The sequence below is a fragment of the Tympanuchus pallidicinctus genome, unplaced genomic scaffold, assembly GCF_026119805.1.
Source record: "Tympanuchus pallidicinctus isolate F22 unplaced genomic scaffold, pur_lepc_1.0 scaffold13, whole genome shotgun sequence".
NCBI lineage: Eukaryota > Metazoa > Chordata > Aves > Galliformes > Phasianidae > Tympanuchus > Tympanuchus pallidicinctus.
The window spans coordinates 2024805-2047771 of NW_026294648.1; the positions used below are offsets into that span (position 1 = coordinate 2024805).

Genomic DNA, 22967 nt, shown 5'->3' on the forward strand with positions numbered 1-22967 from the left:
GCTCGGCCCGCTCCCGTCAGCGGCAGAGCCGCGGCGCCGCTATGGCGCGGGCGGGCGGGGCGGGGCTCTGCGCGCGCGCGCCGCTTGCCATGCGACGCCGCTAACGGTCGCCGGGGGAGGTACGGCGGGAAAGCGGCGGCGCGGGGCCTGCCCGGGCTTGCTCGGCCGGGGGCGGCGTGAGGGCGCCTTTCCCGCCATCGCGTCCCGAGCGCGGCTCCGGCCGTGAGGGACGCGTCCGCGGGCAGCGCTGCACCTGCGGCTGTGTGGCTGCGGCTGACGGCGCCGAGCGGCGGTGCGGCGTGAGATCGGTGACGGCTCCTTGCTGCGCTGACTCCGTCCTGCTTTCTTTCCTTCTTTCTCGCCAGCAGAGGTCCAGCTAGCACTGCGTTTAATACAGAAATGAAGAGCACGCAACGGGATGCTTCGGGTTTAGAAGTAAATTATCTGCTGCACCGGATCGCCGAGTTCACTGCAGAACGCAGTTGCTTGTCACAGAGCACTCTGACAAAAAGCAGCCTTTCCAGTGCTTTTCATCGCTACCTCTTAGCTCCTTTTGTTAACCTAATCTGTGCAATAATCAGGAACGATTAAATAATGCATAACTTTTGAGGCGATTGCCCAGAAGACGTGCTCTTGCCCTTTAATCAACCCTGTGCGTTTGAGGAGCAGCTCAGTAAAGCAGCAGATGACCAGCAGGCAGATTGTTCTGCTGGTGGGCCGTGAACTCACTGCACTGCTCGTGTTTCACTTAAATCCAGCTGTCTAGACCTGACACTGAGGTTGTAATCCAGCTTTATGATGGTCTTCGGAGAAAAAAATGAATTCCAAAACAGTGCGGTAGCTTGTAGCAAAGTACTTTCTAGTATAAAATAAAATTACAATGTAATTTTGGGTGAGCTCCAGTAGCAACAAGTAGCAGAAAGCAGCTTACAGCTGTTGGATGCTGGGCAGTTTGCACTGTTGCTGTGTAGTTGCATCACTGCCTGGCTGTACAAAGTACAGAGCACACGAGAGAATATATTTTGGTTTAATAATATGAGACACAACCTCCAAACCCTAGATTTGCATAACTTTATTTGTAGAAGTGTTATCTTGTCACAGAAATTATTTTATCTATGCCTTTATATTCAACATGGATACATGTTTATCAGCACAGTTCTAATATGAGCAGTCACAATAGGTTTGAAGGGTTCTTAAGGCAGGGTGTTTCTTTCCAGGGAGAGGAATTTCCTCTCTTTTGTTTGTCTGTTATTAGTGCCTGCTAATGCCTTCCCTTCCCCACAGATTCTAAACAAATGGTTGGTAATTTTGTTTAACAGAACCTGATGACCTTCTCAGGATTGCTTTTGGACACTGATACTGTTTCTGTGCAGCACCTTGCAGCATGCACAGCATGAAACAAAGGATGCAGACTTACCAGAAGGGCACTAAGTAACTCCGCTATTAACTCAATCTTGACTGCTACCTTAAGAAAGGTCAAGAAAAGACCTGGTCTTATCTACTGATGTCAGAGAGCTGTTTCAGAATCCAGTGTGCATCTCTTCCATGATTTGCTTTTATGCCAGAAGCTGTGTCACCTGAATCAGTATATGGATGGAGTCTGGAACTTGCTCCTGTGTGCTCAGTTTCTAGCAGCTTGCAACCAGTTTTTGTAGCAGTATTGCTCTGGAACACCTGGGTGGGGAGCAGGAGAGGATCATGGATAATATTACTTTGTTGCAAATAAATTGAATTGTAATGATTTGCCTCACAGACAAGCGCCAGAGTTGGGCCCAGTTTGCTTTTCATTTCGTTAGCATCTACCACAGCATATTCCTGTATAAGGGTAGGAGGAGATGACAGTACTCTCCAGACTCTGGCTCACCACTCCTACCTGCACGTCAGTCGGTTCATGCCATTGAGCATTAGCGGAGGAGGAGGGCAGATTTTTTGTCAATGGAGGTCCCTTTGTCATTTCTTGTAGCACCTGCTTTAGGGATCTGCTTAGTACATGGATCCAAAGGAGACAAAAATCTTTTTACTGCTTGACTGGGCAGGGTAACCCAACTCCCAAACCTAATCCTTGCAGGTTAGAGTTGGGATTACCTATATTTGCTCTGATTATATTACTGTCATCTGACATCCCTGGGCATTTTGTCCAGATTGGCTGCAGACCTCTAGCAGGGGTCACTTGTTCAGATGTGATCATTTTGGGTTTCCTTTCTCACACGACCTTTAGTACTGGCTTCTGGCTGGGGTATGCACACCAAGCCTAGAGTGGGAGCAGCTGGGAAACTTATGAGCAGGCCCTTCAGGCTGGGGCAGCGTGCCTGCCAGGACTCAGGGAGGTCATCTTTTACCACAGCCCAGAGTGAGTACATGTCAGCATTAATTTGTACATTTATAACTCGGCAAAAATGCGGAAGTGTTAATAGGAATGGCAAAAGAGCTGCTATTTTCACAGTAATGGCAGAAGTTACAAAGAGCAGTTTGCTGACTACTTTTCAAGTTCTTGTTCCTGAAACTTTTTTAGGCGAAAGACTGCTTGTTTATCTGTCTGTTTTTGTGAAGGGAGAAATTTGTTCATCTTTTTGTAAAAACTAACACGAACCAGACAAATACTGCCCTTAGTACACAGAACCATCTTAGAACAATGTCAGCTAAGGGGGAGGGGAAAGTCTGGTAATTGATGTGGAAGACGGAAACCACAGCCACACCTCTGAAACATTCGATGCTTGGGTCAGCACCTGAAACTCTTTATGCATATCTGGGGCTGAGAACTACATGGTTTTTCACAGTTGTTCCAGGAAAAAAAAAAACAACCATGACACTTATTTCAAGATGTTTTTCTTCAATATTAGTGACATCTCCAAATCTACGAACAATGCATAAATGAATCACTGCAGTTCCTTTATAGCAGAGTTATTGGTGCAGGCAAAGGAGGAATTCCAGAATTGCTTCCCTGTTCATACTGCAATCATTTTTGATCTGGGAGTAGGAAATCAAATAGCAGAGGGAAGCACTTGTTCAGGCAGAACAGCACTAGAACTGAAGCCTGATGTTTCTTGTGCTGGGGAGGGAAACTCATTTGGAGTTACTGGTGTGGAAGAATCCTGGTGCACTGTATGACACTCAGAATGAACTGAGTGACAATGAAGCTCAGAAAGAACTTCTGGTGCTACGAACACTGGGTAAACTAAGCTCAGTGCTCAAGCAAGCAACCATGGTTAAACTTAGAATACAGAGTCCATTCTATATACTGAATGCTGGAGGCAGTGTGCTCTGCTAGCATGGAGGAGACGAAACATGGATGAACGACACTCATCTCCATCATAAATATTCTGGAGAAATCTCCCCTTCTGCCCTTACCCTTTCCAACACCAATGCTGGCATAAATGGAAAATTTCCTAATTCTCACTCTGAAGTGACGGAGCTACGATGTGCTCACGGCTCAGACAGAGCAGTACACTTCATGTGCTGCAATGAAGACTCTGTGAGCATGCCTAAGAATGGACTAACCAGGCCCTCAGGCTGATACAGGAACACAAAACCAGTTCTTGCAGTGCCAGGTGTCTGCAAGCTGCTGTGTCTCTCCAGTTCCACTGGGCATTTGTGCAAGAGGAAGGCAGGAGCACAGAAACTCACTGCTAAAGCTCGTTAGTAACACACAGCACAGTGCTGGCTCTCACTCACAATCTGTGCAGTCTGAACTCTCACTGTCTCCTCAATATCTTTACCCCCTCCAAGGATGTGTATTATTTCATGTCTATGGGCAGATACAGGCAGAAATAGCCATACTCACGGGATTTGGAAAACAAACCAACACTTTCTATGACTTCTGCAATAGCTTATGCCAATGTAACAGAATCTAACAAGACCAATGATAGTTTTGATTTTCAAAGCAGTTTTTTATTAGTTTCGGTTTTACATTAGGGAACAATAAAAAACCCACATACATGATGTACAGTACACAGCTTGCGTTGTTCCCTGCTTTTGAAGTCGTATGCCGAGGTTCAGGCTGTAGAACAGAGTTCACTGCTCTTCAAATTAAAGCAGGCACATACAGTACTGCTATCTTGATGCAGTATTAGTGCAGACTCGTTAGGGCAAATGCAATGGTAGGAGCACCACCTGCCATTAGAATACTGCATGTACCAGTGGAATACTGATATGAAGCTGGAATGTTCTGCCCTTCTGTCCCTGGAGCGTTGGGTCGAAGAGACATTGCTGGAAAACCATACTTAGTTCAGCAGTTCCCTCCTTGGTATCAAAAGTTAGTGGTATTTGCACTAACTTTCCGCTAAAGAAACTCCTCACAAAACGAAACAAAATTTGATATGCATTTTGCATAGTTAAATTTATGCCAGGAAAACCTTGGAGCTCTGGAATTTTTTTATCTTGAGCGTTTGAACTTTTGCTTTAAGCTGCAGCCACTCAGATCGCTGCCATTCAGTGCTCAGACCACCCAGCCATTCCACATACTTTGGTTACTTTCTGTAACATTTCATAACCTCTCATTCCTCCCACAGCAATACCCTGGTCCAGACATCCACTGCCTCCCTCTGGCTACTCCTGTTCATTTTCTTCAGCTTCTCCCTCCTCTTCAGCCACTTACACTCTCACTTACACACTCTTTTCAACATCTCTGGGCTCTTTCTCATCCTCACCCACTCTAATTTTTTCTCTGATAAAGAGGAAATACCACGTTCTTGTTACACCCAACTGCCATTATTATTCGGAATACTGCTTCTAAATCCTTTATAAGCATTCACCTCTAAGGTCCTGATTTTTTCCATATTTACAGATGGTTGTAAACTCAATAATTCAGTGTTTTTACATGCAAAGTGAAAAGCGAAAGTCCAATCCACTGACTTGAATCAGCTCAAAAGAAAAGGACTAACAGAAGGAAGCAGAACGAGAGATTCAAATCTTACTGCAGTAGCGCAACTTCCTTCTCTTAAGCTCGCTTTGGTTATTTCCTGGTGTGGAGCTCAACATTTTCACACAGTACCCTCTTACTGTCACACTTTGCTGTTACAGTAATATTAAACAAGTTTGATGGCATTTTGCTTCTTTAGCCCCTTGGCGCAGGATGGCCTAAATTTCCATTGTTCTCTGCTAAATCCTTTCAAACAAGGGCCAAGCACCAAGAAGATCTGCTCCTTACCTGTTGGCACCAACGTGGGAGGAGGGGAGTAATTCATATGCCTGCCATGTAATGCGGAGGCTGCTGTGATAAGCACACTTTAAAATACTGTCGAGCAGCCTGGGTCACTGATTGCTTACGGCAAGAGCAGTTTTGCAAGCAAGTTTTGCACACCCACTGGGTATGAAATGAAAGGTGTTCTTTCTTCACAGTTTCTTAGACTTTTTATTGGAAGTAAAAGCAAGTAAATCGTATTTCTGATTGATTGTAATTTTTTTTTCCTTTTCCCTGTAACTTTCATCTTTGTTTCTGTTCTCTCGCTGTTGTTTGTTTGTTTTTGGTAAAAATTGATCAAAATAAACGCAGTGCTCAGTAGCAAAGAGCCAGGTAAAAAACACGGCCCTGACACAGACACCAGGTAGGAATATCAGAGACAGAGACCTGTTTCATGCAGCTTTGCCCACTGCTTGGATTTTAAGTGCACACAAGCAGATTACTTGCCTGCATTTACGTTTACTTTAACTGCAGGTGTACTCTAGCAAGGCTTAGGCTTCTCTAAGTTAAAACACTGCAGAGGAAAATACTTCATAAAAACCACTATACGTTTTGAGATAAGCTAGTGCTCATGGGAAGGGCCAGGTCGACAACTTCGGAAAGTGCAGGCTGCCGCATACCCAAAGAACACGGACAAGCAGTGGTGCAGGCATCTCCCACCTGCCTGCAGCAGCACAACAGCCACTGCGGGAAGGGCCGAGGACTCGCTGCGTTGATTCTGCGCTGCACTTCTGTACAAGGACAGCAGTGCTGGAGCTGACGGCCGCGCTCTGAGCACCGGTCAGTCACAAACGACTGCTGACACTGCCTTAGCTTGACACGCTGTAAAAAAAGGGCTACCAGTTTTAACAACTTCACTTCTCCCCTTAGTAAATTGTGTATCATCATCCTTGAGGTAGACACCAGAGATACTCCAATACGCTTTCCCCGCACCTTTCAGTATCACCTATTTCAAGTAATAAAACGCCTGCTTCCAAACACTGTAGCTATCAATTCCACTTTTGCCTACAGCGTCACCCATACTGTATGTCTTGAATAAGCTCTTTCGTGTTACATTTGATGCTTTACACTCTCAAAGCATATCCGAAAATGAGCTAAATGATGACTGCATCAAAACCTACGACTTCATCACAGAACCTCTGCGTAGTTTTATGGCCAAGTTACATGCCCCTGAGAACAAAGTTTATGCAGAAACACTGGCACTGATAACGCTAGTGGATGCAGCTTTATTTTGATGCAATTAGCATAGAAAGCACCTGAAATTATTTATATTTTCTATTTATAATAGATTAACTCTTTGGATATTTTCATAACTATATTCATAATACATTTGTTAATATCCATTTTGGAAAGATTATATTTACATACAAATACATGAAGACTTGTTGCTAAAAGAGCAAGCAAGGAAGAAAAGATGGTGCCTAATCCTGTGGCTTATGTACACAGGTAGTGCCTCTGAATCAACTCCCACGAGTATGGGGCCCTTGGTTGAGTAAAAGTTCCAAGTTCTGCTCCGTACTGCGTATATGATTAAGACAAACTTCTATTTAGACTGTTTTTACAAATACGTTCTACAGTAACTGTGTCTATTGGCTCAGGCTTCCAGCCCTGAGAGAAACACAAAGTCTGCTCCCTGCCTTTTGTAAGATCCACCACGCAGGGCACGAGGCTGCAGGCAGCTGCCTCTACAGCTGCAGGAAAAAACACCCATTCTCGGCCACAGGACACGAGCCCTCTGCACCCTGAACTGCACCAGGCCCCTTCATGAAGATCTGCTCTTTCACTGATGACTCAGACAAGCAAGTCCTCATGAAGCAATGACGACTTGCTTAAAATACATAACAAGCTAAAAACCAATTCAAAACAGATTCTGATTTGCCATCCAACCTGTGTTTTCGTATCTATATAGAGATGTGGCTGTCTGAAAAAGAGAGATGATAACATTAGATTATCTGTAATAAAAGAAACTGTGCACTCACCAGAGTACAGGAGCTTGTTATATTGGATACATTCTTCATTAAATTTGCTCTCTCCTAACACTATGAATACAGTCTTTGCTTGCGACGTGTTTGAGAAGACGAGCTAAATGTGTTTACAAGATTTTGACAGGAAAATAGAACTCTTTCCAAACTGCAAGAATATGAATTTTGATAATAATGACAAGATTTTTGTAGGTAAAAAGTGCAAATTCATACGTATTACCTCCAAGCATTTTACACAGCTAGCTACAGGGAACTTCAAAGCATCCTTCATTCTGATGCAATTTACCAGTTGAATAGTACATTTTGACCAAGAGTCATAAAGTAAATTTGACTGCTGCCTCCTGATTGTACAGATGCAAAGAACACCTAGAAAGGGAGAGAGAAAAAAGAGAGGTTACTGCCAGATTACATTTACAACAATGTTTTTACCCATACAGGAAATCTGAGAGAACACCAGAGTCTCAAGTGTAAGGATATAGAAATCACAACTCAATGTTGATTCCATGAGGAACTTCTAAAAATGAAACTTGTGCTACAGCCAGCACTATATGGAATATTTCTATTTGGAAAGTCACAAGAACACGGGTTAAAAGAAGCTAAGCAATCTGGGGGACTAGTTTTTCTAAACAGGTTTCAGATAGTATTTATCAAGCACTGTAATACCACATGCAAGAAATGCTACTTGATTATCCATACATATTCTAGTGCCTGCAGTATCAGAGAGTGTTCTGTGGCCTCGTTTTGCTGGTGGTGTCAGTCTGTTTGGACACTGCTGGCTGCTCTGCACGTATGCCATTTCGGCAGCACAGGAGGGCAGTCCTGGCTTTGGGCATTACCGGTGCTGGCTCCCAGGCTGCCCACTGCACTTGCTTTGCCCAAGTCTGCCCAGTTTAAACTGTCCGTATTTGCTATCGCCTTCAAAATCAGTGAAAACTATGTGGAAAGCAGTCGTAACACCTCTGGATAAAGCAGGGCTGTGTCCATGAGTGGAATATCCCCAGAGACTGCTTTGTGGGCTCACATGTCCACACGTGTTAAGGTGAGAAATAACCAACGTAAAAATGCAGTTAAAACATTGAATGGTCTTAGTCTTACTATTAGTTGTTTTTGTTTCAGCCAACACACCGCAGTCATCTCAGTACCTTGTCATTTCTTTCACACAGAAATTTTAGCTTCTGCGCTTTCTTGTGCATAAATACTCCTTCCAGATTCCCTGTTTCCACAGAGCGCAGTTCAATCGCCTTCTCTCCCCAGCCCATGACCTGATTAGATTGAAGGTAAGCTATAAGAAGAAAAGAAACGGATTTGGTAAGTTAAAAAATGCCAACAATATACTTGCTTGCTACTATTTGTGATTACTAATTCCTGTGTACTATTTCTAACCCATGGGAGAATTTTTTACAGAAAGCAGCCCAAACACAGCTACAGTCACTCGTGAGAGCTCAGTCTACAGCTGGGATACAGCACTAGCTTCAAAAAAGGGATTCGTGCACAAAGACTTTGCTGATATGTTTTGAAGGGCTAAATCCTAGCTTACAATGCAGAGCTTGAAAGGAGACGAGCAGCGGTGCTGTAAAGCCAGAGCTGCTGAGGGTGCAGCAGGGAAGCCTCTCCCTGGGGATGCTGGCACATTTGTGTTTGAAAAGCAGTTCTGGACAGAATTTTGAAGTTTTCTAATGGTAAGCTTTTTTTTTTTTTAATTAGTTTTCCCTTTGCTGTAATTCTATTTCTTTGTATTTCTGATGTCTCCATCTCTAGCTGTACTACTGCCTTTTGTTTTAACTCCTCTATAGAAGAGTGAGCACAGTGCTCCAGGTAACCCCTCCTCTTCAGTTCACTCAAGAGGCTGGAACCTTTCTTTCTTTTTCTTACAAACTTTTTTTTTTGTACTGCAGATTTGAGAAATGAGTGCTACAGGCTGTGAAAATTAGCTACTTAACAGCTGAAAAACTGATTCTTGCCTTGTTTATATCAATACGGTTTTGAAACATTTCTGTTTGATAACAATGTATTACGGATGATTTTTAAGTTTACACAAAATCTCTTGGGAAGAGCAACCGAATTTCAGTTTCTCAGACTTATTTTGGACTCTACATTTACCTAAAGTATGCATCATTATATATTTTAGAATCACAAAACGTGGGGAGAAAGCTGTGAAGGGCATCTTGTGCAACTTCCCATTCAGAGCAGGGCTAAACTAGACAAGGTTACTGAGGATCTTGTCCAGTCATGTTTTGAAGGGTATTTATTTCACAACCCCTCTGTGCCCTTCCTGCAGTGCTTTGTGACATTGGTGGTTAAACATGTCTTCCTAACACCTAACTGGAATTTCTCTTGCTGCAACCTGTGCTCATTTTGTATCTCATCCTTTCACAGCACACGTCCAAGAAAAAATTCAGTTATCTTTCTGTACCAGTGCATGAGGAAGTTAGGTATGTATTAGGTATGTACATGTCAACTACTGAGTCTGAGGTCGTCTGAAACCTAAATACTTTCAAATCTGGGACTATCGAATCACAGAATCACAGAATGGCCAGGGTTGGAAGGGACCTCAAGGATCACAAATCTCCAACCCCCCGCCACAGGCAGGGCCACCAACATCCACATTTCACAGCAGCCCAGGCTGCCCAGGGCCCCATCCAACCTGGCCTTGAACACCTCCAGGGATGGACGGGGCATCACAGCCTCTCTGGGCAGCTGTTCCAGCTCCTCACCTCTCTCATAGTACAGAACTTCCCCCTGACATCCAACCTCAATCTTCCCTCCCTCAACTTCAAACCATTTCCTCTTGTCCTGCTGTCATCTCCCCTTTCAAAGAGTTGATTCCCCTCCTGTTTGCAGGCTCCCTTTAGGTACTGCAGGCTGCAGTGAGGTCACCCCCAGCCTTCTTTTCTCCAGGCTGAACAAGCCCAGCTCCCTCAGCCTGTCTTCGCAGGGGAAGTGCTCCAGTCCCCTGATCATCTTTGTGGCCCTCCTCTCCAACAGCTCCCTGCAGACATAAGGTGCCATTATTTGGTGCCTTTTAGCTACTGTCTTCCCATCATTTGCTTTTGAAGATACTGCACATAACGCAAGGAGATACTCCAGCACTGTGGAAGCACACTGTGTTATTCCCTTTGAATCTGGCAGTTTGATGAGAAATCAGGATAGCACTGAAGGAGTTAACAACACAGATCTCAAATTAGGCACCGTTTCAAAGGAAGACCTCTGACTATTGTATGTACTGGCTTCCACGGCACAAAACACATTATTTATGCTCTAGATAGCCAACACTCAGAAATTATTCTTGCTCAGCTATGAATTGTCTTCTTATTAGTCTGAGATTTGTGGCACTCTGAAATGGTCTAGTTGGAATGTGTGCAACTGACTGGTTTTTTAGCTTCAGTGCCTGCCTGTCCTACATTTTTAATGCAAGCAATGTCTGTTTCTTAAAGCCTTGCAATAAAGTAGGCTTAGACCATAAAAGTAAAGATGATACAATATAATACATCTGCTGTTTTTTGCAACCACTGACACTGCGTTAACATTTTCAAACATAGCTTTTAAATACAGCAGACACACACACAGTTTGGCTATGATTCGGGAGGGTGGGACATTAAGGGAGGTGTAAACAATTGTATATATCCAATTGTTTATATACAGCATGAAGATATTCTGTGGCTGCACAGCTTAGTATGTACATCCAATGTCAAAGGCCTAATCCACTCGTAATTCTCCTTCCTATCTTTTCTACTTTGTGAAATCTGCACTCAGGTTGTCAGTACCCTGTTTCTGTATCAGCTGTATCAATGCCCTTGGCAGATGTCAACTTGATATCATCCTTGCAGCTCTCAGTAACAGCTTAGTCAGCCTATGCTACAACCTCTAGGTCATCCAAAATAGAAGGCCTTGGATGACTGGGTCACTCATTCCTATGGCAGAATCAAGCAGACTTTTTCTCATCTGAAGACATAAATGCCAACAGAAAGACCTCACTATACCATCTGTGGGGTTGTCCACACATAAGGGCTAGGGTATACATGGAAATTAATTTGGAGGGCAGCAGATTGTGAATTCAAAATTCAGTGCTGAGTCTGGATATTCTTCCCACGTGAGAGCACTTACCCTAAAATACAAGTGTGCCACGTGGAATCGATTGCCAGCAGATCAGATACTCAGACTGAAGTCTACTTATTCCGAAAAAAACTCCTATCCTATAAGCAAGTTTGGAATAGTTATTTTGAGTCCACTTTCCACATCAACAAGCTTTATATTCTCTGCTTCCAGCTGTTAAAACTGAAGCATGTTTATGTTACAGTGCAAGACTGTACTGGTTTCCAGCAATGCTAGGCAGAGTGAACGGCTCACGTCCTTCGGATAGCTCGGCAGAAAAGGCGTGTGCCAGCTCAGAGCAGTGTGCCAACACTGCTTACACTTCTGGAGCAATGCCAGAGTGTCCCCTGCCTCACCCCTGTTGCCATGTATGCCAAAGACCAGCAGTGGTGCCCGAGCTGTGCTTCCTGTTACGACATCTATCCCAGCATTACTCCCTGGAGATCAAAGAATGCACACCATAAACTCAATTCAGGGAAGTGGGATCGGAATCAGTCTCTTAACATCGTGAAAGCATTAAGATTGCTCTAAAACTGGGGCAAGACCACCTACTTGGTGCTTCCTGTTTACACTGTGTGTGAAGCATTAGGCCGAGGAGAGCCCCCGCTCATGGAAGTGACTGCTTCAAGGGGAAATGGTTGAGGGAGGCAGAAAAGGTGAGAGAAATAACTGAGCCATATTGAAGCCATTAGCTTCTATGAAGTGCTGCTGACGTGAGCTAGCGATCTCTTGCTCTCACATCAGCAGCACAGCAGTCTGAGAAGTGCCCTTTGTATCACAGAGCCAGCCCAAGTACTGCTAGAACCTTACTTCCCTTCTGTAGCTTTTCAGTTTTGTTTTTTTTCCCTTCAAAAATCCCTCTTCTGATCTAATGCACTGAATGTGACTCACCGCCCTAAGCAGTTATCATCAATTTATCTGTGCACGAGAGCAAAATCAGGCCAGCTTTTAGCAAAATAACAGGAAGTCAGGATTTTCTGATTAGTGTTACAGAAATAGGGCAGGAAAGGACCTACTGCACCTTCTCTTCCACCCATCTCTGCACCACACTGGCATCACTTCTGATAGTTGTTTGTCTCACCTTAAAAACCTTAAAAGCTTCTGGTGATGGAGACTCCTAAAATTCCCCAGGTAACTGATTCCAAATAAGCCAAGAAGTTTGAAGTGAACAAACTGAATATGAATTAAAAGTTTCTGACCCATTTTGGTATGCCTATGTCATTGTATCACATTCCTTTTTATGGAGTACAATGATGTACTGGCTTCAGTTTTGGAGAGAGTCAGCATATGCATATGTGAAATTCAGTGCAAAAAAAACCTGTCTGAATTTTGCTTTTCTGTACATGTTAGAGAAAATTGCTTCAGGCAAGTATGCAGCTGGGCATGAACTTTTACAAGCAGTATGGCCAGTGACTTTGCTGACAGTGAAAGATAGCAGCTATTACAGACCATACAGATCTTAAAACTGAGTCCTTCTTTACTTCTAATGAGTCATTCTTTGACCCTTCAGTCAAACCCCATGTGCTCTATGAAACCATGACTTCTGTTAAGTCCTTCCTCTTTGGGAAAAGCCAGAAATGTGGGCAGGGTGAAGGGCTGCTTGTTTGTGTGCCGTTTGCTGGAAAAACTGGGCAGGAGATCTGAGCAACAAAAATCGTTCAGCCAGAAGCAGGTATTTTCTGAGCATGAGTTGGACAGCAAGTATTTCAACTTCTGCTAAGGATAATCCATACAGCACTGATACAGTACTACAACCAGCATTTGGTAGCATAGTTTCTCCACACAAAGTCCTTCTTGCTTTTAATATGCACCCAGCAAAGGAAATCAGAACCTCTGTGGGTTCCCCACTCTTTTGGAGTACCTGGTTTTGTGCCAGCCCTCCAAGACGTGCTGTAAATAATTCATTATTCACACAAAAGGGCAGAAGGTGCTCCCAAATCTTATTAGCTTCATGTTTCTTCAACCCTTTTTAAATCTTGTTTTATAGAAAAAAATACAGCAGCCCTATTTATACTTAGCCCCACATATACGAAATGTCTTTCAGATTAAAGGTGGATAGATTACTTACACAATTTTAATTCCCCAGTGGATTTGAGTTTCCTATCTCCAATTTGTTATTAACAGACAGGTCATAGAGGTCCCAATTGGAAGATTGTGGGAGCAACTATATTTAGTTTCCCTGCCCCAAATCGCTCAGTTATAATATGGGGTTTTTATTTATCTATTTAGTAGTCAAGATGCACTGAGCCAACTGCAGACATTTTAGTTCAAAATAATTAAACTAAGAAGTGGACAAGGAGCCATCTGTTTGCTCAGCTCTCCTAACCTTACCATCTTAAGCCCTGCCTTGAACTCACCCTCTCCTGTCTCAGTAGGATGTTTTATTGCACCCATCCTATCTACCTGTCCCCAGATGGGATGCTTTCCCCTCTGCTGGTGGCAGTCTCTCCAACAATTCACGTGCAAGACTCCTGGTACAGCAGAATTCATCAGACAGGGTACTACCTCCAGAAATGTTTGCTCCAACCACTATCTGTAGGACTGCCCCAGAACCGTAAGCGTCTGGGTGATTTTGTACTGATGGCTTTCTGTGCAGATGATTATCGCAGTGATAGAAGACAAATGGCTGCATGAAAGTGTGTAGAGTGCCCAAACAGCACTCCTTCTCTTAAGATGTAACCAATCCTGAGAGACTGAGAGCATCATACCTAGGCAGATGCAGACAGAACTCAGAGCAATGAGCTGGCACAGAGGATCACAAGCTCAGCTGGCCCAAAGTGGTGACGCTTCACTTCAAGGCAAGGAAGTTTCTACTGAAGCGGAGGCAGCGCGACTCCCAGGCACAAGAATGCTTGACAAACCTGTCTCACATCTCTGTGGGTTTGATGATTCAGTACTTCCAGCAGCACGAGGGACTGATGCTCCCTCTGGGCCGCTGCTGAGGCATTCCTGCAGACTGTCCAGATGAAGGGAGAAAGCTCTGAGCGCAGCCAGTGCCCAGTGTCACAAAGTGCAGATTTCTAACTAGGAGTCATAAATACATGCACCCATTCTTGCACCATCTCTCTTTCTAGAGCAGGATGTAAGAAAGCCCTTTGTTCCTTATGTATCTTCTTTGAAACGCTTTGGCTAATTATCTAGTAACAGTGACCAGCTTGATGCTTTTATTAAGGCTTAATGAAGTATGTCCCAAAATGAAATTCATCTGTAATTCTTCAATGCAGCTTTCAGGTATGTTCAGTACTTCTCTTTAGAACTCTTCCTCCCCTTCCTGAGTAATTGTTCTTTGATTATTTCTTATGGATGTCTAATATTAATTCGGAGTGGGTGTAAAATACAATTTATTCATACGACTATTAGATATTCATATGAGAAACAGTGAATTTTAGTTATGCCCCGCAGCTCCAGATACGGGCTGAAAAGCAGAAAAAGGCAAATCTGGAGGAAGGAAATACTGTAATGCTGTAATACTAGGAGTTAGCTTATATCTTTGTGCCTCATTCCTGGAAGTGAAGCAGTTTTGGTCCTGAGTTTGATTCTAACAGTGCGAAAACAACGAGTTCTCTTGTCGCAGTCTGTGTTCCAGTGGTTGCTTTCATGCTCCCACTGCTGTTGAAAACTCTCCACAAATGACAAACCTTCTATTTACTCAAGGGTGTAACTCTACTGATTGTAATGGGCTTTTGCTAAAATTACCCAGCTAGAATTGGAAGGAGAAAAGTGAACATTCTCAGTGTTTCACTACAGCATCCAGTTCCTGGCAAGCGAATAATTTGCTTTTGAACAGTCTAAATGTCTCGGGCTTTATTGTTTGTTTGTATGTTTGTTTTAAGATACAGGAGAACTGGAGCGAGCCAGAAAATAAATTAAAAGCAACAAATAATAAAAACAAAAATCTGCCTGTGTTGTTCTTGTTTTTCCTCACGCTGATAAGGGGAAGCCCTCTGGGGAAGGTGAAGCAAACAGCTGTCCTGGCTACAATTACAGCGAGAACCTCCTCCTCCAGAGTCACTGGAAATGAAGAGACTGAGAATCTCTTAGAAATACCCTGCGATAAAATCAAGGGGCCGTTTGACAGCTGTTACAAACCTTTTCAATAACCCGCCTTTCTACAGTTGTGAATTCTTACATCAAGTGCTGTGGGCTGTGACACGAGCCCCTTTCTGTATGATTCACACAACTCTCTGTGAGACCTTACGGTAGGCTGCAGCCTCAGCAAAGCCTGGCGGCACAGCACAGCTATGATGCAGTGAGCAGCAGGACGAGCACAAACTCTGTGATCCAAACGAGAAGACCTACAGCAGTCACTGGCTGTCTGAGCACACGCATACCTAACTCTCTTTACTCCTCAGATACCTGGTTTACTCAGAAGTTGCTTTATGTGCCACGTAACCACTTCGCTATAGACAGAACCTCATAAAGAAGTCAGGTTTCATGCAGCAGAATCTTACACTTAAGTGCTGTTTTTCATACGTACCTACAGATGCTGGCATTTCTCCCCACTGCAAAACTGTTTCCTTAGTGAAATGCCCATATATATCAATGTAGATGCCTTCATCTTCGTAGGCGAGTAGAAGTTCCATTCCGCTGGTATTCGGGAGGATGATAATGGCATGTGGGCGAATGGTTCCCTGGATCTAGGATCATATGTTATGTGATTGATATCAGAAAACAGACCGCGGTTTTAGCGATTACATCAATCCAGCTTGCTTGGCAGAGCACTAAAGAGACCTGATGCATGGAAAGTGAAAGAGACCTGTTCTCAGAAAAGCTGCACAGTTTGCTGGTTAGCCTCTGAAATGGGTTTTCTACTCTCCTTCCTCCTTCAGATATTACAGTACATTTGCAAACAGATCCCTGTTGAATGTTTACTTTACATTTACCAGTATTAATTGGCTTCATGGAGTCTCTGAGACACAATAATACTTATTCATTCACAAAATATCTGCATCATATAAGTAGAAGAAAGGTAAAATAAATTTGAATTCAGTTATTTCAGAAGATGGAGGAAGGACAAAAGCTTCCACATTACAGGAAATCAGTGCTTTCACTTTCCATGCTACTTCCCTATCTCCAAAAAACCTGTAAATATAACAATATTTACATCAAGCTGAAAAGTTACCTGGACCTTTCAAACACAAGCTGCCCTACATCCTTCACTTCCAACATTCCTCACTACCAGTAGGTCCTTCTTTAAATGCTGTTCAGCATACGTGTTCTGCATGCAAGACACAGTGCGAGTCACTCACACCAAGTATTTTAACAGCTGTTGGATGCACCAGGCTCTCTCCCACAAGCCGACGCACGTCCCAGGTGAGAAAACAAATGGCTGAGCATACAGCTGTGGAGGTGGGGGTTTATGAAAGCATTTTTGAAAGAAAACAAGGAGAGCCTTAAAATCGGTAAGAAAGCAACTCTGTTTTTTAAAGCACTACTCCAAACAGGATGCTAATTACATAGAAAATTAAACCACTGCAATGGTGTTTTTTTTTTAATAGGAAGCAAACGAGTGGAGTTTCAACATCATTTTCACAAGCCAGCAACACAAAGATCTGTTTTCCTGCAAGCACACACACATGAACACATGCCGTAAGGGCACAAAGAACAGTAAAGAAGCACTGAAGCTGTACTTGCCAAACTGAACACACTCAGGCCAACCACTTGACTCCGTGCCTCCGCAACAACTATCCGTAACACTAGAACGGGTATCCAGAGCCGCAGAGCAATTTTAATGCGTTGCCTTGGTACTCGCATGAGCGATCGGAGCAGGTAAGAGATGGAGAAAGAGGTGGGGAACCAGGAAAAGAGGCTACCAGAAAGCAAGAGTGTCTGCAGTCAGCCTGCTGAAGTCTGGTCTGCTGCCACCACAAAGCTCCGTGAGAAAATCATCCACTCTACAGGATGCTCTTTGAAATAATAAAACACTGAAAAAGTTAGAGCTACGGTAGTAGCAGATTTATGTCAGGTCTAAAATTCTAAAGGGAAAATATATTTTTAGTACATGCTAATTTCTGGATGAAGAGCACGCAGGAAGGGAGCCGTTCTTAAAGCTGCCCCACATACTCAGGACATTCACCTGGGAAATCTCTCTCCTCACATACATAATTACACCTGCAGCCTGTTGAGAAGCTGAAGTCTCTAAGAAGCTTCGTTTTTTCTTTGCCTTTCATATCTTGGGCAATTACGCTGATGATCTTTCTGACGAGTCATTATTCACCTCACTTAGCAACCAACTTGCAGGGTGGCATGCAGGCCTCATGCTTGGATTTATAAACTGATGTGAATTTTCCACGGTTGCACAACTAAGGAAGCTTCTAATTGTTGAACTAAATCAACCCGCTAACACGACAAATAAGCCCCTTAAACACCAAAAAGCACAAGCTTGTAGTGGGCGATTCAGCAAACTGTTCTGAACAGCCAGAAGAATTACTTTATAAACCAAGAGAACTTCATAAACAATCACCTTCAGAGAGAGATAGCGGCCACCAGGAGCGCCGTGTGGCGGGGCTGGAACTGTCACTTGGCAGCACGACGGAGCGAGCGGCCTGCCAGGAAGGCGTGGGTTTTGGTTTGCTTTGAAAACCCTGGGCTGGGGGTTGTGTGTGGAATAAAAGGGTCTAAAGCACAGGCTGCAACACACAGATCTGGGCTGACATCTCCTCAAAGCTCTTGACTTGCTGGAGGTCTTACTGCCCCGGGATACAAGTAGGCAATGGCCATTAGCTATCACTGCCCATACAGAGCACTGTTGACTTCAAGGAGGTTTTCAAGCAAGCACAGGAGTTCCCTGGCTGGGATTCTCCCATCAGACTGGAGCCAGGAAACCTGCTAGCTTTCTGGATTTCATCCCCATGTTTCTGTGGCTTTTGACACCCAAAACACTGAGATGAATGGTTAAAAAATAACAAAAAAACCCCCAACAAACAAAACCAAAACCAGCACTAACTTTATACCCCACAGCTCCACATTCAATTCTACAGAGGAATGACTTGAAGCTGGGTTTTAGCAGTCAACATCATCTAAGCAAACAGGTACACCATGCAGCATGTGCACATAAACCTTCCTGCCTACTTGTGAGTGGAAAATTGAACGAGAAAATCCTGCATTCTTTGGATGAAAGGAATGATTTCGTGGCCAACTAACCAGCAAGAAAATCAGCAAATTTATTTTGTCTGGAAGCTGAATTTCTGCAAAGTCATGACTGAGAAGCAAACCACATCTTGCACACTGAGCTCAAATTGGTAATGATGTAAAATGAACGCATGTTTGCTCCATGGTGAGGAAATATATGGGTGCACCTGTACACTCATCTAATTTACTTGCACCTGGCTCCTCTATGTACAGGTACTCTTCTGTGCATAGGTAACATGCTGATAGTGGGTCAAGATTTAAATACACTGCACCAGTCCTTTTAAACAGGCCAAATTTCAGCTTGTTCCAGTGATAATGTAATCAGCTTGTTATCAAGATGGAAAAGAACACTTGCAGATTGTGAAAGTCACCTAATTCGTGGAGATATTATTTTGTATTGCATGCTTTAAAGAAGTCCTAATTTCCAGGATCAACTGATTAAAAATAGTAGTGTCCACTAAACAGGCTTTCTGAAATTAAACCATTAAAATAGATATTCTAAATCTAAGAAAAGCCCTTTAACAGAACTTCACTATTATGAAAGCACATGAAAAGTTGATTTCCACTGCCTGGAATACAGGAATTATTCTCTTACCCTGTGTTTTGAAATACAGCACACCACTCAACCAGATTATCAACACTATACAGCCCAAAGAGCAGAGGCATTCATGAAATTTCTTGGGGTATCTTACGTGTGTTGGAAGGTAGAGATCATAAACAGATCCAGAGTCCACATCAATAGCATGAAAGCCTACTAGAGAGCCATAGATCACTTTTAATCTTTGTCCATTTTCAACCGTCAGGTCAACTGACAGCGGTTTGTGATGAAGTGAGGTGAAGGACTGGAAGAAGAAAAAACACAACAAAGCTTTTTGTTACAGATTAATGTACACAATCTTAAGAACTTTCAGAACTGAAAAGTCTCCTGTTTTTCCTGCATTAACATGTTATATTTAAGGAGCTAAGTAAGGACCATGCATTGAGTAGCAAAGAGAGTTGGATAGTTCACTTGTGTTTTGAACGAATCCAGATTCTAGAAATGGACGAGGCAAAAATTAAGCTAAGTGCTGTTTTTGTTAAATTTCCTCCTCCTCCGAGGGAAATCAGAATCAGCTTTGTGAATTCAAATGAACATCTTGGCACAGCACTGAAATGAGATGTTCACGTCTAACAGAATCATGACTGTGACAGTTCTATGCCTGCCATCTCCAATGCATGTCAAATGAGCTATATTTTCTTTAGAAGAACATCCATTTTATCTTTAAATGTTATACAAAGCAACAAAAAGCAAAGAGGAGATGAGAGACGGTGCTACATCTGAACCAAAGTGAAGTTTCACTTACCTTAAAAGCCATGAATTTGTGATAAGGCTTTGGAGCCCAAGCATAAACCTCCACTGAGCTTTTCAAAGCAATTACAAGGAATTTGATTCTCTCATATTTTACTGTAATACAAGAAAAACAATTCCTTAGGTATCAGACAGACTCTCAAATCAAAGACCATCTCAGTAAATGAAATAATTTCAAAGGACTATTGGTAGAGGCAGGCATTATCCATCAAGGGAAATCAATGGATTCTGGACACTGGTGTTTAATATCAGCAGTGAAAACCCTGACTGCATACCTATACTTCATTTACTCTTAGTAAAGCCCTATGACTCTCAGAATCATAGAATGGCCTGGGTTGGAAAGGCCCACAGTGATCATCTGCTTTCAACCCCCTGCTGTGTGCAGGGTCGCCAACCAGCAGACCAGGCTGCCCAGAGCCACGTCCAGCCTGGCCTTGAATGCCTCCAGGGATGGGGCATCCACAGCCTGCTTGGGCAACCTGTTCCAGTGCCTCACCTCCCTCTGTGTGACAAACTTCCTCCTCAGATCCAACCTAAACCTCGCCTCTGTCAGTTGAAAACATTCCCCTTGTCCAATCACCATCCACTCTCGTAAACAGCGAAATTGTAAATAGTAAATTGTATTTACATATTGCATCTCATATATGTATTTATCTCACTAGCCAGAACAAAAAAGGTACTGACCCTACAGCAAAGTCAAATTTATTTTCCAAATGTGAGCCCACCCTGACGTTACTGGTTGTGACTAAAGTACTTTTGGAGGAACGGTGACTGCGGGTGAATGATTTTGTTACGCTCTGCAGGCTACACTTTTGTTTCACTGTTCTTGTATGGGGCTAAATCCATGTGCTAGTGTGGGTGAATGACTCTCATGCTTCTGAGATGAGTGAGCCTTTACGAGAAATGAGTAATTCTTCCTAGTTGGTTAAGCTCATGTTGGGCCCATCAAGAATAAACAAAGGATTGTGCATTGAAAATTAAGGTATCCTTCGCTCTGCCAGAGGCAAGTGTTTGGTCTGCTAGGTGACTGTAATGCACTCTCCATGTTGCATTCAGTGTCTGCGTGGCAGTGATTTACAGGAGGTGGAGGTGTTACACTCGTGAGCTAAGGTGTGCTGCTGCCTGCAGCAGGAGCAGTTCACACCGACCCAAACGTAGAGCAGAAGTGTAAAGCATAAGGATGAGAAAGGGAAAAACAAAAACAAATGAACAAAACATACCGACACACAGAGCAACCCAACCTCTCCTTAGCAGGACAAATGGCTGTAAAAGCAGATGGGAACCTCTAAGAAGGTCCACCAACAGGTAAACGGCAGTGCCTTTGTCAAAGCAGTGACACTGCCTTGTCACATGTGAACAGAAGCTCACAAATGTTTGCCTAATTTTAGAATAACTATTTTTTTTTAAAACACACCAAACCCAAAAACGAGCAACTGAAGTGGAACATGTGGTGTTCAGCTCTAACCGCAAAGGAAACAACACATCTGCTACGTATTCTCTCTTGAATTTAACCCTCACCACTTTTAATGAGATGTAAAAGCAAAGAAACGTCAAGCAAAGCATTTATGAGAATCAACCACCTCACTGTCTCCTGCACTCCTTTGTATCATTTATCTTTGTTTTTGAATAAAAACACCACTTTCATATACCATATTTCAAAGCAAAACTTGTGCTATACTTTACACCCTCTCACACAGTTAAGAGACAGAAACAATCACAATACTGATGGTTCATCTCCAAGAATGAACTGTTTGAATGCCAAATAAAAGCAAGACAATATTTCAACTGCTGTAGCACCATTTCCAGTGGTTAAGTTTAAACAGTGGCATGTTTAGGTCCTTAAGAACTAGACACGAGGTCTGGGGCATCCAATCTCATCCACCTATGGACACTGTACAAATACAATTTACTAGCAGTTTATTACTTCAGCTTACTAGCAGCTAACTCAGGGCCAAGACAGAAGCAGATGCACAGAAGTGGAAAACATCAGCCTAATTAAAGTCTTAAGTAACTACAGTATTTCTAAACCACTGGCTGAGCTGAACAGTGCTGGTATTCCCTTCTTCCAGCTTTCACAGGACATAGCCACAACACCATATGCAAGGAGAGATGTGATCTGGACTGACAGGCAGCAAAGCATCTGCCATGTAAAACAAGGAGGTTTAAAAGAAGTCAGCCTAATGCAGTTTTGAAACACAGCTGAAGAAAAACACCAGTGGCATGGGATGCAAAGGGATGATTAAGCAGCTCTCCAAGGAAAGAACAAAAAATGACCTCACCAACTTTGTAGTGTACACAGCCTTCCAGGTCACCCACAGGCACCCAGCCTTGTCGCTTCTCCACCTCTGGATCATTGCGCAGAATCTTATTTCTCAGCCATGACAGGTAATAGACTCTCAACTTATTCTTCTTCCCTGGGGTTTGAAAATAAACACATAAAATGAATAAAGACATAACGATTCACTGAGGCACAAAGTCTCCTCCGCATTAAAAAAAGAACAACAAACAAAGCACCTGGAGTTTTGTGACCTGAGTACAGCAGTTCGTCGTGCCTTGCCATGGTGAGAGAAGAGCCCAGCAGAACAAAAGAAAAGCCTGGTGTCAGCAGGATCCTGAGTTTTTGGCCCTCAGGAGCAAACTGGTATACAAGTAATGCCATAGCATGTGGCACATGTGCACCTGTGACTCACGCTTCATGTAAGATTTTAATATCTGACTAAAATCCTTCCCCCAGGCCAAAGAAGAGGTCTCTGTAGACACATGTATTATCAGAGATAATCACATTGCCTGGCACTGGCTCTCTGATGTGAAGGAAGGAATACAGACATGACATGGGTATTTTGAATCAGTAACAAAGTTCTAATTATGTTGTATTATGTATTATGTTTATTAATTATGTTGTATTGTCTAATGACAATCTTCTTTACAGGTAACTGTTTTCCTTTGGATGACTTTCAGGGTGAGAATTACTTTGTCATCTTTTATCTCAGTCCTTCTATTGCTTTGGTTCGTAAGTAAGATCAACAGCAGTCTGGGATCGCAGGTCAGTCTAGAGAACCACATCACAAGTCACTGAAATGACCATGCAGGACAAACAGCTCTCACCATCACCCACTGCAGTGAGCCTGGCCTGTAGAAAAGTGGCAGCCATCCCTTGTTGGACTTCTGGCTTTGTTCTGTACTCTTTTAAGGCTGCTCTCAACTGGAGGCAATAAAGGCCTAGGTACTTTGCAGG

At 43.2% G+C, this 22967-nt stretch overlaps 1 protein-coding gene and 1 long non-coding RNA gene across 3 annotated transcripts in view; one reads left to right on the forward strand and one right to left on the reverse strand.

Annotated features, from left to right (window-relative positions):
* Positions 1–64: 64 nt before the first annotated feature.
* Positions 65–604, forward strand: LOC128075938 (uncharacterized). The gene is made up of 2 exons (XR_008204157.1): positions 65–119; positions 366–604. It is a non-coding gene; the product is annotated as an uncharacterized LOC128075938 (long non-coding RNA).
* Positions 605–3866: 3262 nt separating this feature from the next.
* Positions 3867–22967, reverse strand: part of NRK (Nik related kinase) — a 96406-nt gene continuing 77305 nt past the window's right edge. For both annotated transcript variants that reach the window (XM_052673116.1, XM_052673114.1), the window contains 6 exons: positions 22012–22146; positions 19728–19828; positions 19077–19226; positions 15731–15890; positions 8304–8443; positions 3867–7527 (listed from right to left, as the gene is read on the reverse strand). In XM_052673116.1, coding sequence (XP_052529076.1) covers positions 7444–7527; positions 8304–8443; positions 15731–15890; positions 19077–19226; positions 19728–19828; positions 22012–22146 — 770 coding nt within the window. In that variant the 3' untranslated portion in view covers positions 3867–7443. The remainder of the gene's footprint in view (positions 7528–8303; positions 8444–15730; positions 15891–19076; positions 19227–19727; positions 19829–22011; positions 22147–22967) is intronic.